Source organism: Halichondria panicea, chromosome 8 (genome assembly GCF_963675165.1).
Source record: "Halichondria panicea chromosome 8, odHalPani1.1, whole genome shotgun sequence".
Taxonomy (NCBI): Eukaryota; Metazoa; Porifera; class Demospongiae; order Suberitida; family Halichondriidae; genus Halichondria; species Halichondria panicea.
In genome coordinates, this window is record NC_087384.1 from 4,442,776 (window position 1) to 4,459,208 (window position 16,433).

The 16,433-nt window shown below is 40.7% G+C and overlaps 4 protein-coding genes across 9 annotated transcripts in view; 3 read left to right on the forward strand and 1 right to left on the reverse strand.

Annotated features, from left to right (window-relative positions):
* Positions 1-2: 2 nt before the first annotated feature.
* LOC135340087 (uncharacterized) lies at positions 3-1,482 on the forward strand. The gene is made up of 2 exons (XM_064536399.1): positions 3-455; positions 900-1,482. The coding sequence occupies exons 1-2, from the start codon at positions 74-76 to the stop codon at positions 1,337-1,339; spliced, it is 822 nt and encodes a 273-aa protein (XP_064392469.1). The 5' UTR covers positions 3-73; the 3' UTR covers positions 1,340-1,482.
* LOC135340089 (serine/arginine-rich splicing factor 1B-like) lies at positions 1,475-7,006 on the forward strand. 2 transcript variants are annotated; one of them, XR_010396189.1, is made up of 5 exons: positions 1,475-1,614; positions 1,687-1,873; positions 4,702-5,101; positions 5,223-5,490; positions 5,691-7,006. XR_010396189.1 is itself a non-coding variant. In XM_064536403.1 (4 exons), exons 2-4 carry the CDS (start codon positions 1,698-1,700, stop codon positions 5,430-5,432), a joined length of 786 nt encoding a protein of 261 aa, XP_064392473.1. In that variant the 5' UTR covers positions 1,475-1,614; positions 1,687-1,697; the 3' UTR covers positions 5,433-5,690. The 2 variants fall into 2 exon arrangements, 1 of the variants encoding a protein (XP_064392473.1); XM_064536403.1 differs by lacking the exon at positions 5,691-7,006 and having other exon boundaries at positions 5,223-5,690.
* On the reverse strand, positions 6,069-9,337 carry LOC135340088 (SRR1-like protein). Of its 2 annotated transcripts, XM_064536401.1 has the most exons (8): positions 8,645-9,303; positions 8,308-8,442; positions 7,815-8,187; positions 6,960-7,000; positions 6,701-6,906; positions 6,429-6,580; positions 6,335-6,380; positions 6,069-6,248 (listed from the first exon to the last, which is right to left on the reverse strand). In XM_064536401.1, exons 3-8 carry the CDS (start codon positions 7,991-7,993, stop codon positions 6,069-6,071), a joined length of 804 nt encoding a protein of 267 aa, XP_064392471.1. In that variant the 5' UTR covers positions 7,994-8,187; positions 8,308-8,442; positions 8,645-9,303. The 2 variants fall into 2 exon arrangements, with proteins under 2 accessions (XP_064392471.1, XP_064392472.1); XM_064536402.1 differs by lacking the exons at positions 6,069-6,248; positions 6,335-6,380; positions 6,429-6,580 and having other exon boundaries at positions 6,818-6,906; positions 7,799-8,187; positions 8,645-9,337.
* A 48-nt stretch (positions 9,338-9,385) lies between these two features.
* Positions 9,386-16,433, forward strand: part of LOC135340085 (uncharacterized) — a 33,266-nt gene continuing 26,218 nt past the window's right edge. For all 4 annotated transcript variants that reach the window (XM_064536385.1, XM_064536386.1, XM_064536392.1 and 1 more), the window contains exons 1-3: positions 9,386-9,527; positions 9,628-9,742; positions 9,981-10,081. The gene's annotated coding sequence lies outside the window, so the exon portion shown is untranslated. The remainder of the gene's footprint in view (positions 9,528-9,627; positions 9,743-9,980; positions 10,082-16,433) is intronic.

Genomic DNA, 16,433 nt, shown 5'->3' on the forward strand with positions numbered 1-16,433 from the left:
CTACCTTGTAAAACAGGATGTTACTTTTCAGTGCAGTCAATTAAAAACTCTTCGATTGTCAAGACGGCAAGACATGGATTGTGTGACTGTGCCTGCTAGTTTTGAAGCTAATCTCGCTTTAGAAGATGGCTCAACTGGTTTCTCTCTACCTCAAGCATTGAGCCTGAACAAAAATACTGTTCCCAATCTCTACACGGTGGGCGTGAACAAGTTCCACTTTGATTTCCAGGAACATGGTATTGCTTACAACGAAACCGTAGCCTCTGACCTTAGGGCCCAAGCCTCGTTTGAAGTGCAAGGTGACTCCCCAGGGTTCAGTCTGACTGTAGATCCTACCCCTGTAGCTGTGTGGGGGATCAATTTTGCTGGGAGGATAGTGGTGAAGCACGAGAATGGGTGTGAGAGGGTTGTCTACCTACCAGGGACCAGGACTTATGACCCTGCTGGAATGACTGGTATGTGTTGGGTTGCTTGTAGGTGACAATGTGAATTTATGATGTTGATTATGGCCCAATATTAGTGCCAAAATTAGAGTGTATACGTATTTGTATCTAAGGGGTACTCTTTTTGTCAACTGGTATAGAAAATAAAGCGCTTCAGCGTTCTACGTAGAAGCTACACTCACTGTATATGTAGTATCACTTTATGTTCATATATATGTTCGGTTACTAAATATTAGGTTAGGCAGATTTATTTGGCCTGGTGATACTAATGACACTAGGACACCCTTGATGTGACACTTAGATAAAGGAAAAGGAAGTTTATGTTTCCAAACACCTCATTCAGCTGTCATTATAGTTGCAATTGCAATTAGCTAACAGGTGGCTTCTCATGTACATGATTTTAGATGTCGGTGTAAACGCATAATTGACTGTTTTCATTCTGTTTTCATTCTGCAGGTGACCCCCATGCCAGTGAAAGAATTGGACCTTCTTGCTCTCGTATGCAAGTTGCTGTCACCCTTGCTCAACTGGTCGCTGCTCAAAACGGGGCTGATAGCAATCAAATTGGTCTTATCCAGGACAAAGTTATCCCCTTGACTCAACGCTATCACGGAAGAGTAGCTCTCTTAAAATGGATGACACTTCAGATTGAAGAGGCTGTTTTCAAGAATCGAGATGTAACCCCGTACCCAGAGTTTGTAAAAGAGGAAGTTCGGAAGGGCGATCTTGAGCTGACTGCTGCCAGAGAGCACACTAGAACGTATCTCGAATACTACAACCATGGACAAGCCCGACCTCCCGTGCAATACTACCAAAAGGTCTCCAAGAAAGACAAGGTGACGGAACTGTTCTCAGCTGAAGAGCTAGCCCAGTTTAATAAGATTATCCAAGCTTAGAGATTCAAGCTTAGAGATTCTTTTATTCCACTATATAGCTTATGTATAGTTGTGCAGACAGTGCAATTGCTGCAACATTCTTTTTAATACAGCTGACTTGTACACACAATTCTAAATATTTTTAATGAATTTTGTTACCTCGAGACCAAGCCACACATGGGCAACGCCCATCCAGTGCAGTCACATGATTCAAACTCTGCTTTCAGTTCTTGCATGCTGCTGATTCTTGATCTCTGTACTGTACTGTGGCTGCTCAACAAGACTTTAATCCTTGAGTAAGTGTATTGTGCTACAGAGTGGCTAGACACTGTACCAAATGTGTTGCGCTATGTCTATATTTTTTGCAGAGGTTTGAAACATGTATGGTGGTGGAGGAAACAACGACTGTAAAGTGTACATAGGGAACCTACCCCCTGATATCAGGTCTCGTGATTTGGAGGACCTCTTCTACAAGTATGGCAAAATTGTTGATGTCGATCTCCACAGTAACAACAGAGGGTCACCGTTTGCTTTCATAGAGTTTGAAGACAACAGGTAGCTACTCGTACGTGTGAGAGTGTTGCAATTGCATGAGTAGCCCTTAAGTAGCTTCTTAAGTAGCTTTTTACACCCCTTTAAGCAGTCTCCTCGATGGTTAAATGTTATCCAATCCTGTATGTGTGCAAAGGGTTGAGAACTGCAATACTGGTTTTGTGGACTGGTAGGGTGTAGTTTAGCCTCAATCCCAGGCCACAGCCGCACTTCATCTACGCATGCGCTAGTTTGGTCTGAACAAAAATGTTTGTATATATGCTCAGTTAAACAAATACGTCACAACGGAAAGGAAGTGGTAGATAGAACGAGTAATCTAGTGGTAGCAACTCTGTTGTACGTACAGTTTGATTGAAGGTTTCTAGCCCTATCCGTCATTCTGATAGCTACTCACGTGTGATCATTTGAACAGAGTGAAAGCTAAAACTAGCCTTGTGAAAAGCTATCAGGAAGATAAGAGCTGCAGAGTGAAATATTGCAATAAACCATAGATAGAAAAGGAAAGGGATTGGAAACGAAAATGTTTGCGTGAAACACTCCGCGTTATAGGGCATGGCTAAAAGTACAAAGGATTATAGTAAGCATGCTCATTACCTTTCTTGACTGCCATACAATGTGCTGTATATAGAAATGATGAAATTAATGTTGATTATTCTAAAAAGAATAACTCTAAAAGGTCGACTAAGCAACTCAGCCACTATTACTAAACTAGGAATAGCCCTTACCAAGGGCGTATGAAGAGAAGAAGGCATGCAACTACAATCTATCGTATTATAAATGGGCGGGGGCTTATGTCTAAAAATAGTAAAGAATGCATTGCACGTGCACTGTTTTTGTGCGTGCACGGTGAAGATATACAGAAACTTGTAGAGAAAGTAGCTATTCTAGCTAAGCTAATATACTGCAAATGATTGTAGCTCTCTATACTAGTAGTAAATGATGCTAGCAATACTTAGAAAGTGAGTAGCATAGTCGTACTAGAAGCAACGAGCCAGAAACCACAAACTTTGAGTTGTTGCTGCACTTCCTTCGTTTCTTTGACTCCTGTCTTGATGTAGCAGGTATAGCAATCATAGTGTTAAACTACTACGACTCATAAACTAACAGGAGATGTTATACAAGAGAGATAAACGAGCTAATGGAAGACAGTAGATAAAAAATGCCGACTCAGCGGTTTGGAGTTTTTACATAGAAAACATAAGCTCACGTGAATCTTGACCAACCTCCTCTAGTGGGCGGTTGGCTAAATATATCATATCCTGCTGACTCATCAATAATATGACACATACACAGTATACATTGTGAGTTGCATACTGCAGGGTTTCATACAGGATTTTTAGTTGGGAGGGGGAAACGTTTAATTGAAGGGGGTCTGGGGGTCCTCTCCCGGAACAATTTTTGAGAAATGGTTATCTGAGGTGCACAATGTAGGTTTTTTGTGTGCTTCAAACATACATTTTACTAAGTACTGTAGTCTATAGTTTTATTGAAGAGATTTTAGGCATTTTAAAAATCCCAGGGCGCCCCCCCCTGTATGAAACCCTTGTGCCCTATTCTCTTCATACGCCCTTGCCCTTACTATGAAGTCGTGGGAGGTTAAGGCCCGTGGTGTGTCTAAAAGTATACGAAAGAACTATACTGCCAACGTTTATGAACAGTACAGTCCATAGCATGAAACCATTCTATATAGCACTTAGATACATAATAACCAAGTCAAGCGATGTCTTTTGCTGTTTCGGCTTCACAGCAGGGAAAGAGAAAAGTTAACATGGAGTAATTCAAGCTAAACTCAAAAACAGTGTAAATACAACCAAGAGTTTATGATAGAGAGAGAGTATCGAACGTAGGCATACTGTGTATCAGATGTATGCGGAGAGTAACGTGACTTCCTGTATCTGTCACAAGCTTGGAATTTGCACACTGACCAATCCAAGCGTGGGTGATGTAATCTATCAACCCATCCAAGTGTGGGTGATGTAATCTACTTTCTTGATAGATTACATCACCCACACTGGATTGGTCAGTGTGCAAATTCCAAGCTTGTGACAGATACAGGAAGTCACGTTACTCTCCGCATACATCTGATGTACAGTATGCCTATGTTTGATACTCTCTCCTCTATCATAAACTCTTGATACAACAGACTTCGAGCTTGTCAGTGGTGTAAACTTAAACTTACTTCTCTAGAGTACCTCCCAGCCCCTGAGTGGACCGCTAGTGGATAGGAGAGCTAGAAACAGTTGAAATACAACCAGAGTACGGTCAAAACGAAAATATTCGCGAGCGCAAAATCATTATGCGGAGTGTTTCACCCGTTTACACAGGGCGGCCTGGTCGTTTCCAATCCCTTTCCTTTTCGAATAAACCTAGATTAGAGATTAGATTAGACTTTCTAGCTACCGGTAATTACAGCTCTGTGTACACTGACAGTATTCTTTGTCTGTATATTCATTCGGGATATTTTTTCTGATTAAAAATTAATATCCAAAAATAATAGCAGGCCTTCTTTCTTTAATCCAAGGCCTGTGAAGGAGCTACTGCAAAAGTCAACTTTTGCGTCCCAATAAGCTCTAACTTGACCTAGCCTGGTTGGCCCATGTGCTGGTTTGTCTAGCTGTAGTGTTGTTTCATTTTGAATTACTAGACTGAGTGAAACATTTATTTAGTAAACTATGTCTGCAATAATTATGATTGGGCTGAATTTTGAATTTTTTGTTCAGTGAAACAAAACCTGAGCCGTTCCACAGGGTTGGGCTCTGCTTTATAATTATGTGCATTCATGCACACATTTTAGATTGTGATCAACACTAAACATGTTAATTTACACACAGGGATGCCGATGATGCTGTGAAGGGCAGAGATGGCTACAGCTTTGATGGCTATCGTATCAAAGTGGAGTATCCGAACAGCTCAAACAAGGGTCGTGGTGACCGTAATGACCGTGGTGATCGCGATCGCGGTGGTGACCGTGGTGGATATAGAGGCGGCCGTGACTCAGGGGGTCGAGGGGGATTCAACCGTGGGAGCAGGCCAAGGGGGTATCAACTCCTCGTGTCTGGGTTGCCCCCCACGGGTTCATGGCAGGACCTCAAGGATCACTTCCGTGAAGCTGGTGATGTGATCTACACTGATGTATACAAGGATGGCACTGGGACGGTGGAGTACTCACGTCAAGAACACATGAAGAGGGCACTCAGGGATTTGGATGACAGCAAGTTCAAATCTCATGAGGTACTGTGTGGGTATTATAATATTTTCTGCGTATATTTATAAAGCCTGAAATTTCATTACAATACGTGTGCTTAAAAAATGTTTCTTGATTACGATGTATTTAAGCTCTAATATTTTCCAGGGTGAGGTTACTTACATCCGTGTGAAGGACCCAAGAAACTCTCGTTCCCCTTCTCCACGATCTCGTTCCCGCTCACCTCGAGCTCGTTCTCGTTCACCTCGGGCCCGTTCCCGTTCTCCCCGGGCTCGATCCCGTTCCCACTCCCCACGGCCCAGCAAATACAGCCGTCAGAGTCGATCTCGTAGCAGGTCCCGCTCACATTCCCGTTAAAAAGGGCCCATCAAACAAACTGTTGCATGAAAAACTTCTTGGATGTTCTCTGCACTTGGTATGACATCCTGTTACCCTGTATATTATATACTAGTCTAGTATATATTCACACACTGACATGCATATGATGACATACATGTAGTACTGTCTGAGGTTATTGCTGATTTTCTTTGTAAGTTGTTGTTTCTTGCCTATGAGTTTTGAGCTATGTATTTTGAGCTGTTGCTTACTTTTGTATTGTACTATTGACTTTCACAGTCAGACTGTACTAGCGTAACACTATTGTGGATTGGAGTGGATAATTCCTAATCTCATGCAAGGGACAAAGATTTACTGGATTAGTGGATATGGATAACATTTGGAGGGATCAATTCATGGATTATGGGAGCAATTCATAGGATTCATAGGATTCATAGGATTGAGCATTAAGGATCTCTGTCACCTGCCTATAAGGATAATCATGGATTGGATGGACATGGGATTGTAAATGTACGCCCCCCTGTAAATATTTTATGTAGCCGGTTTAGGAGTTATTCTTAATTTAGGGTCCATCCAAATTTGCTGTAGGGTACACGGATTGAAATCATACATAATAGTTCTTTCCAACAAATGCACATACATTTGGTATAGTAATTATCATGTGACGATTATTTCTGGGTCATTTGAGTCAATGATTGGTTCTGTACAGTCTGTCCATTCCGTGTGTTGAGCTGTTAGCAGTTTCTCCACTGGGAATGTATGTATTGCAAGGTCATTGAATACTGTGCTGTCAGGGTAGGTGTTAGAAAGGGTCACCTCCGTGGAGTACTGTAGTGCCTGGGTTTGAGTTAAGAGTACTTACGAGTCACATTGTTGGTCTCTACAATGTGACACGTGTGTGAATTAATTCATGAATAGGATACTCTGTGTATGTAAGGTGTCTCCTTGGCCAGATGCTTTGTAGGCAGCCTGTAATCAAAGGGCAATTAAAGTTTTAAAAGTGTGTGTGTCGTTTACCTCTCCAAATAGCTGCTGAGTCTATTCCCAATGATTGTCACACACGGTAGTGAGGTTGGGCTCCAGTTAGACCACAGTAGGTTATTGTACATAGCTCTTCCACAATGAGGCATGAAGAACAGTGTAGAATGGTGGACTGGGTGCTTGCACAACTGTAGAATCATGTTATAATTATTATGAGGGAAAATTATGGCACACATTTTTGGGGAAAGCTAACATTTATATGTGGCCTTGTGCATTCAGCAGCAAAAGTTCTTAAAACCCCAACTCACTTCATTGTGTGGTAGTAGGCTGCATCCAGTTCTCTCCACAGCCTCTCTCTCCTCAGAGCTAAGCATTGGGTCAAACAGAGAACAGGGTGTTCCCTTTGGGCACAGCTCCAGTAGCAGGGCCAGCTGCTGTCTGGATATGGAGCAGCTTCCAATGCGACCTATCCCGTAACAGATAAACTCTCTGAATTTGGAACAGTCTAGGCCATCTGTGCATATAATTATTATTAATTTTGTGTTTCTGATATTAATTTGTGCTTACCCTGAATTTGTTGCAAGAACTGCGATTGCCGTATTGAATTTCTGAAATGATGAAAAAACTGATCTATCAAACGACTTGTATGTTATGTTCATAATTGAGCAAGGGACGTACTGGAGGGGGCTTAAAGAATGCTCAAATAAAAATTTCATGTATTAATTTAACTACACGAAGGCCTCGTTTATTTTAAAGTACTAACGGTATGCATGGAAATTTACAGAGGATTTTAGGGTTGGGTTGTTAAATAATACAGCAAGAAATGTTTTCTATTTGGTTTGAGAGTCGAGAGACATTTCTGTGGGTTCTAATATTTGCGGTTCAATGCCAGGAAACTACACCTACCAACAGCTTTGCATGTGAAATACCGGTGCATGGGAGTATATGTATCCCAGTTTTAATTTCCGTGTTTTGAACCTCATGAAAATTTCCCGCTATAATTAGGGTACTAAGTTAAAAGTTGAAGTGCAGTCAACTACCGTACTTCTTGATTTAAAGCGACACTCTCGATCTTTTCCAATTTTCTGACCTCTAAAAGTAGCGACTGCTGCGTCGACAATTATTTGTTATGTCACGTCCTAAATAGAGGTCAAACCATAGCCTCGATTCCAGGCCGCAGGTAATTTAAGCGACCTATAATCGAGGATAGTAGAGTAACCTCCAATTAGATGCGACCCTCTAAATATGCGATACGGACTTCAACATAATTGTTCAACCTCCAAAACGACCTCTGGCCTTTTTTTTAAGTGTCGCCTTAATTCGAATAAGTACGATAATTGCATATTACACACCGTACGTGTAATCATGACTGCACTAATTATAAGTGCGCTTCACTTTTAACCAACCTGAAATCCTCTGTACCTATATGTGTCTATCCTAATGATGATGTTTCGTGATGGTAAACCCTCCTCAAGGTGACCTAGTCCTACTGGGGATAGTGGTGGCTTAGTGCTCCTCTGTCCTCTCCTCCTTCTCACTATCTGGAAACCATCCTCATCTCTAGATTTTGCCATGTTAATCTTCACATATCCCGACTTCATATGCAATTGTTTGAGTATCGACCATTACCCAACTGGCCAACAGGCAGAAAACAATTTGTATCATGTGTACATGTTGCAACTGTGCATGTCAGCATGTACCAATAGTAGAAAAGTGACTGAATATTAATAAATTTATAACTATTAATAAGTTTATGTGGAGTCTCCCTCTAGTTCCGCATCAGGTAATTCTTGATCTGCACGGAAAAACAACAGCTTAGTAACATCATGCAGCACACGTACAATGTCATGTAGAAATAGTATAAATGTTTACCATAGGCTGAGGTAAGACACACAAAAAACACTATCCTATTTACCAGAGCCCAGTGGAGCATATCCCTGTCTGGCAGATATCGAATGCTCTGACTTTTTCTTCCCTTTGGCTAGTTTGACTTTGAACCTTTTACTCTTCAGTTTGCCTGCAAGCTTTCCAACCTTCTTGTATTTCTTACCTGCAGTGGACAAGATTGGTAACAAAAGTTAAACAGAAAACTAAATCTATGCAGTGCAGGTGAGTAGACTCAGATATTACAACTAAACAAACAGACATTCACCCTTAAATAATCTGTAAGAACTGCTGTGCAGTGGTTTAAGACATGGAACCACTTTATGATAGGGAACAAAGCTTTAAATGTCATTGTGTTCACAACTCACTCTGCACACCGGTGACTTGTGTTGTAGTCTCCCTGGCGACAGTCTCTTCAACCCTCGACTCTCCATACTCCCCACCTTCCCCCTCATCCTCAATATACACAGCCTCAGGTAATCGGTCATGGTCGGTGCATGCCTCCTCATAGGTGGGTAAAGGGTCATCCTCTGAGTTCACGTCACTATCAGGGCTGGGGGATCGACTACGGGTGAAACTGCTGTCCTCGTCACTAGTGTACAGTGTGTCTTGTGTATCGTAAATGAAGCTTGGTAGCATCTCAGGCAGTCCACCTATGTCCTCACTGAACTGACCCACCATATCTTGGGAAGGGTTCTCAGTAAAATCTATACGAGTGCTGGAAAAGTCTTCGGTTACATAATTTGTATTCGAAGTGACCATAAAATATTCCACTGTTGTGTCCATACGTCCGTTATGTGCCTGCAATACTGACACTAGAACATTGTAGTCGATATTAGGGAACATGGTAGAGAGCTCAGCTAGACATTGTGAGTCTGTACAAATTTGTTCTTGGGTTACGGAACTAGCCATCAGGTTTCACAAGTTCTCCTGTCACTAATTCTTGGAACTTTGTTCTCTTGAGTATTACACTGCTTATTAACATCTTTGTAGATCTTCATAACGACTAGATTCCTTGCTGAGAATGTTCAGATGATAAAAGCAACAGCACTAGGCCTAGGACTAGGTAAAGAGCGTTACTTAAGAAAGTCATAAATGATAATGATGTGTACAGTATGCAGAGGATCTAGGACTCTGTGCCCCAAACCACATGGTTGCAACTAAGCTGCAGAGAACTGAAGGTGGCCTGGCCGGATGGATCTAGGAAAGGTTGAGAAGAGAATTCTATAATTATTGTGGAACACTCTTAAGGTCTATTTTCTACTCACGAGATACTTTGTAGGTTTTGATCAGTTATTATTTGTTCAGACCATTCAATGATTCAGTACAGTACTGATAAACTACTCTCCAGGATGATGCAAGAAATGAGGTTCTGTTGAGGATACCTTGTGTGCTGCAAGTGTGTAATGAGTGCACTGTTATGCTGGGACGACTCGTATTAATTAAACCCCGGCCCAGCACTTGTGGTAAGTTACTGGTATCAGAAACCTGAAGGAAATGTGCAGAGCGAACATACAATTGTGGTTGTGGTTGGTCTAATAACCTGTGTATGTTTCGCCCTTTTTTGTATTACCAACCTTTTTTTAATAGTAAATGCATGTATTTATCTAGTTGGCAATTCGTATCCTGAGTGCACGTTACTTTATATGAACTATGGCATGTATTTTGAATGTTTGTCTTATAATTCTCTGCTCACACATCTAGATATAGTATCGACATGAGGCTTAGCTGCTGTCAGTTCTGTTCATACCGGTATTAGTGGAGGCTGGAGGGTCAAAGGTCTACCTCGTTCAAGTAGACGACAGGTGTGTGCAAGTTCTATATTTACTGTTGAAAAGAGCCTGTATTTTACCTCTTAAAAATCAAGCATCTTTACCTGTTCGCTAACTTGTGTGTGCAAATTGCATTTATTGACCCCCACATGACCCTTTAATCAGGGTGTCATACAGGATTTTGAAGTAGAGGGGGGAAATAGAAAATTAACCAGAACATTTTGCTAAAAAAAAGGTCTTCAATACCCTGTTATCGTATGTAAAATTGCCAGCTATGGACACTCAGTCATACAACTAGTACCTGAATGCAAAAAAGGGGGGGGGGGATATCCCCCTTCCCCCTGTATGACACCCTGCTTTTGTCTTTTCCTTTTTAACTCAGTTAAAGTATGAAATTGAAATAATAACGTACTCAAGTAACTGTGTTTTCTGTTTAGCTAGTGACTATAGGAATAACTTTATAAACACCACTCTGGATAGCAAAATTATAATAAGTCCAAAGATCTGGAATAAAAGGACCTCATCCATGTCTCACATTCTCTCAGCATGATCAGACAAGGTAACAGCATGCCCAGAGAGTCCTTCCAGATGGATATCACCAGCTATATTAGCTATCCTGCACTGTACAAGCTAACTAGCTCATAGATAAACAAAACTAGCTGAATCAATTCTAAAATTTCACTAATAACCGTCGCATAATTGGAAAAGCGTTTCAATTCGAGTATAAGAAGCCTGCAGTTGAGCATGCGCTTAAAATAAAGATATGCTTATAGTCGAGTAAGCGCTAATAATCCAGTTTCTACGGTAGTGGATGATTGAGCAAATCGTCTGCTGGAATTCTAATCAAGTTGGCGGTGGTAGCAACGGTTTATATTCGCTTGGGTCGCTGAAATGATGTGGAAGGAGCTTTGTTATCTGTTGACGATCGTGTCTAATGTGTAACTTGTCTTCAACGGCAGCAGCTAAACCACATGGGCTAATGATCAGGCTGATATGATCCATGACTACAATGTAATACCTATAATACAAAAAGAAAGGAAATAGAAATCCAAATTGAATAGTCCCACAAAATCAGCGGCAAATTTACAACTGGAATAAGAGTGGGTATATCCACTTATATCAAATGGCTCATTACTACACAACAGAGTTCTTATAGTACCTGAGCAATCAAAACAAAACTGGAGAGGCAACATTTGTTTGGAACACAATAACAATCACACATATCAAAGTTAACGGTACTGTGAGCCTGACAAAGAAGAGTAACCATCCTAAAGGCTGTGGCATGCATTCCTTACACTCTTTGTAGTAAGAGAAGACGGCTGGTCCCAGTCTTGGTTGGCAGTGACGAGTAGCCCTGTGCGATTGAGAGGACCACGCAATCTCCTCACCTAGCTTTGATGCATCGGAGGGTACATCACAGAATTTAGATACTCGACGTTTTGTGTTGTATGGACAGGCTCCAAAATGTTCAAATCTGTATCATTGTTGTAAGTTAGGCAGAATCCTTCATCTTTGTTTGTCATATTCGAGCACTGTTAATATAGTATTGATCTGTTGTCCACACCCACACTTGTTTTCTTGGCGTATAAACCATGTTGGGCATACTTGACTGGACACTAGAACTACCTGTAGTACAATCACAATCACTCCAAGTATCGTCATCTCCAGATTAAATCTGAGCCACAGTATTTATAGTCAAGTTACCTTATATAGCGGGTTATTTTCGTATGGTGAAAATGTTCGTATTATTTCGTATTGAAGAGCATCATACATAAATTAAAACAACGAAATTGTTCTACCGCAATACTGAGATTCAACGTCACTATCCGAGCTGTGCGAAAATTAAAAATTTAAGTGGGTTGCATGAATTTACATCACATGGCATCTACTGTGCTAGTGCATGCTACACTTATTATCCTGTGCACACGCACGGCACCATTGCAGGTTTGTTGTACAATCCTAAGAAAACGGACGTTTGTACGAAAATTACCCGCTATACGATATATAGTGTCATATAGATCCTGCACAGCACCCTGGATGGTAATAACAGTACGTGTTATTCTATTATTATACCTACTGATTAAAAGGTTCTTATAGTCCGAGGTACTCTATACATCGTATTGGTATTTTTGTGGCTATAAAAAAAGCCGCCAGTGTTAATCATAAGTAATCATCACAGTGCATGAAATGTTTGAGAGTATTAATCATCAGTTAATAATATATGTATATAACGTTGTTAGTGCATTCTGTTAACAGCTGCATGATGATCTAATCAAATGGGTTGTGATAACAAAGGCATGTATTCGCTTGGGTCACTGATACGATGTGGGACAGCTTCGTTGTCTGTAGATGATCCTGTATGGTGTCTAACTCGTCTTGGGTGGCAGAAGCTGAAACCACATTTAGTTAGAGCAGATCTCATCCATGAAATGAATAGTCCGATGTATAACAGTAGTATACCTGTAATAATAATCAATGCAAAAAGCCAACCAATGTTCTTGAATGCCTTACGGTAAATGTACCAAGCTGACCCTATTGCAAACACTAGTAGAAGAAAAGCCTCAAAATAGTTGTATCGATCTTTCTTATATGGTCGAAGGCCAAGGATGATAGCAGGTGTAATAATGAATACCATTAGATACACAACATGGTGATACGTCTGTGCACTAAAGGCTATGAATATTATTCTCAGCAGTAGGTAGACTCCAGCAAACCATCGACAGTCCCTAGTACCAGGTGTTGTGCTGTTCTTGAAATAGCCCTGTGTGATGTTGGCTAGCTCGCGAATTAGAACACACTTAATTTTGCAAGAAAAGAGACATCTTTGAAAAAAATGATTCTGGTACAGTAATAGAAACACTGCTGGTAGAAATACCATGGTAACAGTGAGGATTGATGCTAGTATAGCAAGTGGAATGTATGTGCCCACATTGAAATCAGCTGTGAAGAAGAGAGTGTATGTTACATCTCCGTGTTTGTCATATAAAGGTACTGGCTTTAAAAGGCTTAAAGAAATTGAGCAAAACCTGCTGTAGGATAGTAAAAAGAACGTTGCAAATGCATTTACTACAGAGCCTTTTAGTTCCCAGCGTCTCCGAAACCTAGCTAAGCAATTGTGAAATGGCCTCCAGCAAAATACAATTATTTTGCATCCTCTGTCGTGGAGTGAAATGAACAAGTAGACAGCCAAAGTGAAAACGATTGGATATAGAGCTTCTATGTACTCCAATGCTACGACTGTAAGTGTGCTCATGTGCTCACTGATGCAAAATGAAGGAATTAGGAACATAAAGAAGTCCAAATTAAATAGCCCTAACAAATCAGCCATAAATTTAAGAAATGAATAGGAGGGTGTATATCCACTTATAGCAAATGGGTCATTTCTATACAATACAGTGTTTAGCACCTGAGCCATCAAAACAAAGCTATTCAGAATTGGAGAGGAAATATTTATCCGGAACACAATAACAATCACACAGACCAAAGTTAACGGTACTGTAAGCCTGACAAAGAAGAGTAGCCATCCTAAAGGTTGTGGCATGCATTCCTTACACTCTTTGTAGTAAGAGAAGACGGCCGGTCCCAGTCCTGGTTGGCAACGACTACAGAGTAGTCCTGTGCGATTGAGAGGACCACACATCTCCTCATCTAGTTTTGATACATCAGAGGGTACATTATTGAAGTTAGATAGTCGACTTTTTGTGTTGTATGGACAGGGACCAAAATGCTCTGTGTCATTGTTGTACGTTAAGCAAAAACCGTCTAATATTTCTGTCTTGTTTTCTGCTTTCGAGCACTGCAATACATTATCCATCTGGTGTCCACACTCACAATTGTTTGCTTGGCGTATAAACCATGTTGGGCATGTTTGACTGGACACTAGAACTACCTGTACTACAATCACAAGTATCCTTCCTAGTAGATATATCGTCATCTTACACTAAGGTATACTCAGTCTGATTATAAGATTGACAAACTGAACTACTGAACTATAGGGTTTTCTATTTAGTGTGTTTTAAAACAACTGCGCAGATGCTGAAGCAAATACCAGTGGCACTGAATGCAAAATCTTTATTTTCTTTAAAGTGAACACAAACACTGATAGTATTCATTGAAACCTATAACCGAATCTCTCATGTACTTTATGCTGTTAGTTGCAAATTGTATACATGTCATTACCCCGTGGTGTGGACACAAAAATGAGCTGTTTGAGCGAAATATAGACACTTTCATGGACTGCTAATGAGACAGTTGTTGAGGCTACTGATAGTTGAAACTTGTACGCAATCTTCAAAGGCGACAAAAACACTGTTTTCGATAGATTCACTATCATTACTGTAAAAAGTTATATTTGATTGCCGCTCTGCAGCACACGGGGTGAATGCTCTATGAGCATCTTGTTATGGTATATATCGTTATATTGCTCATACATTGTGGTCAGACATCGAAGGATTGTTAAATACAGTACATGCCTGGTAATATCAATATCACCCAGGATGTGGTAAATATACCTAGATGATATTGAGAATGTGATTCAACCTAAAGCACCCACTACCATAATTATTAGCTTGCATCACGGAAACTGGGGTGCATGGATGTGTGGCAAATCCCAATGCAGTCAAGTAGAACCCTGCAGTATAGTCTGATTGGTATTAAGTATAATGATTCTTGAAATTTGATCGAACCAATAAAAGTAGGTTATTACATCTTCCCTCGTGCTAATACAACTCTTGCCCTCGGACTTGGGTTGTATTAGCTGTACATCCCTCGTGCATGAGTATAATAACCTATACGTATACACCGGTAGTAGCCTATAGCATCACCAAAGCTTTTTGGGCGTGAACCGACCTTCTGTTAAAGTTAAAAGAAAGGACGTCGAGTTGCAAGCCTATCTTGAATTTGTTCTAACCTTTAAATAATTACGAAGCTAGTTCGTTTCTTTTGGAGGTTGAAAAATTATGTTGAAGTCCTGGTGTCGCATCTAATTGGAGGTTACTCTACTATCCTCGATTATAGGCTGCTTAAATTACATAGTTTCCCACAGCCTGGAATCGAGGCTATTGTTTGACCTCTATTTAGGACGCGGCATAAAAAAATAATTGTCAACGCAGTAGTCGCTACTTTTAGAGGTCAGAAAATTGGAAAAGATCGAGGGTGTTGCATATTTGGAGGGTCGCTTTAAATCGAATAAGTACGGTAGGCCAATCATCTTGCAGTATTTTCACGTGGTTAGTTACACTTCCGTTAGCATTTTTAAAAAAACTGCAATTCACTATGCTGTGAATTAGCCACGTGATCAAATCGCACTTGAAATAACAATTCATACAGTGTTACATAATGCAGCAGACAAATCCAAGATATAGGCTTGCAACCTGGAGGAGGTACGACATGCATGCAGGAGCAATAGTCTAATTATAGACTTGATTTGCTGACTCAGCATTAATAAACCTTGGGCCTGCACATGTAATTACAGCTCTCAATCAAGCCTAATTGCTCCTACATTTCGTACCTCTTCCAGATAGTCAGGCCACGCCTAACTACCTCCTCCGGCCCATCACCCTACACACATACATATGTACACAAACCCTGACCATCTCGAGCATTCACCTCATACTTAGTTATACTATAGAGCAGGAGCTTCATCACAGCCTCCTCCTCGCCATGGCAACAGAGAGCCAGTGTAACACGTGCAGGTGGTCCGTACCTTTGGTTAAATTGGTGGCCACTGCATGGCCAGCTGTCCAAGGGCTATGTGAGGAGAGTCACAGCGGCGATCGAGCATTACTTAACTATAGGATTGGCACCACTTTTGTAGCGATTTTCATTGATTCTGCGGATTGTTAAGGCAAGGATAAGATCTGGAAACTGGCTGCCCTGATGGATTTTACATACACTTTCTCGTGTATGTATGTATGTATATGTGTATGTGTGTGCTGTGATACTCCACTTTATGATTTGAAAGATGACCCCATTTGGTTTGACTGCATGCGTAAAGTAGATCTACATAAGCTGCATAGTTGAAGCTTTTCATCCGTGTATATGCAAGGGTCATCATGAGATTCTACAACCAGTTTCCAAACAACTATACAACATTACTGTGTATATGCAAGGGTCATCATGAGATTCAGTTTCCAAACAACTATACAACATTACTGTATATATGCAAGGGTCATCAATCTCATCATGAGATTCTACAACCAGTTTCCAATTGTGTATATGCAAGGGTCATCATGAGATTCTACAACCAGTTTCCAAACAACTATACAACATTACTGTGTATATGCAAGGGTCATCACATGAGATTCTACAACCAGTTTCCAACCGTGTATATGCAAGGGTCATCATTGAGGTTCTACAACCATGCAGTTTCCAAACGACTGAACCA

Bases quoted from the DNA above. Each gene is read 5' to 3' on its own strand.
- LOC135340087 (XM_064536399.1), top strand. From the start codon at position 74: ATGGATTGTGTGACTGTGCCTGCTAGTTTTGAAGCTAATCTCGCTTTA. The intron at 456-899 runs GTATGTGTTGGG...TTCATTCTGCAG, and splicing joins TGACCCTGCTGGAATGACTG to GTGACCCCCATGCCAGTGAA.
- LOC135340089 (XM_064536403.1), top strand. From the start codon at position 1,698: ATGTATGGTGGTGGAGGAAACAACGACTGTAAAGTGTACATAGGGAAC. The intron at 1,874-4,701 runs GTAGCTACTCGT...ATTTACACACAG, and splicing joins ATAGAGTTTGAAGACAACAG to GGATGCCGATGATGCTGTGA. The intron at 5,102-5,222 runs GTACTGTGTGGG...AATATTTTCCAG, and splicing joins GCAAGTTCAAATCTCATGAG to GGTGAGGTTACTTACATCCG.
- LOC135340088 (XM_064536401.1), bottom strand. From the start codon at position 7,993: ATGAAGTCGGGATATGTGAAGATTAACATGGCAAAATCTAGAGATGAG. The intron at 7,001-7,814 runs GTACAGAGGATT...TCATCATTTCAG, and splicing joins ATTAGGATAGACACATATAG to AAATTCAATACGGCAATCGC. The intron at 6,581-6,700 runs GTGAGTTGGGGT...ATGATTCTACAG, and splicing joins GCCTACTACCACACAATGAA to TTGTGCAAGCACCCAGTCCA.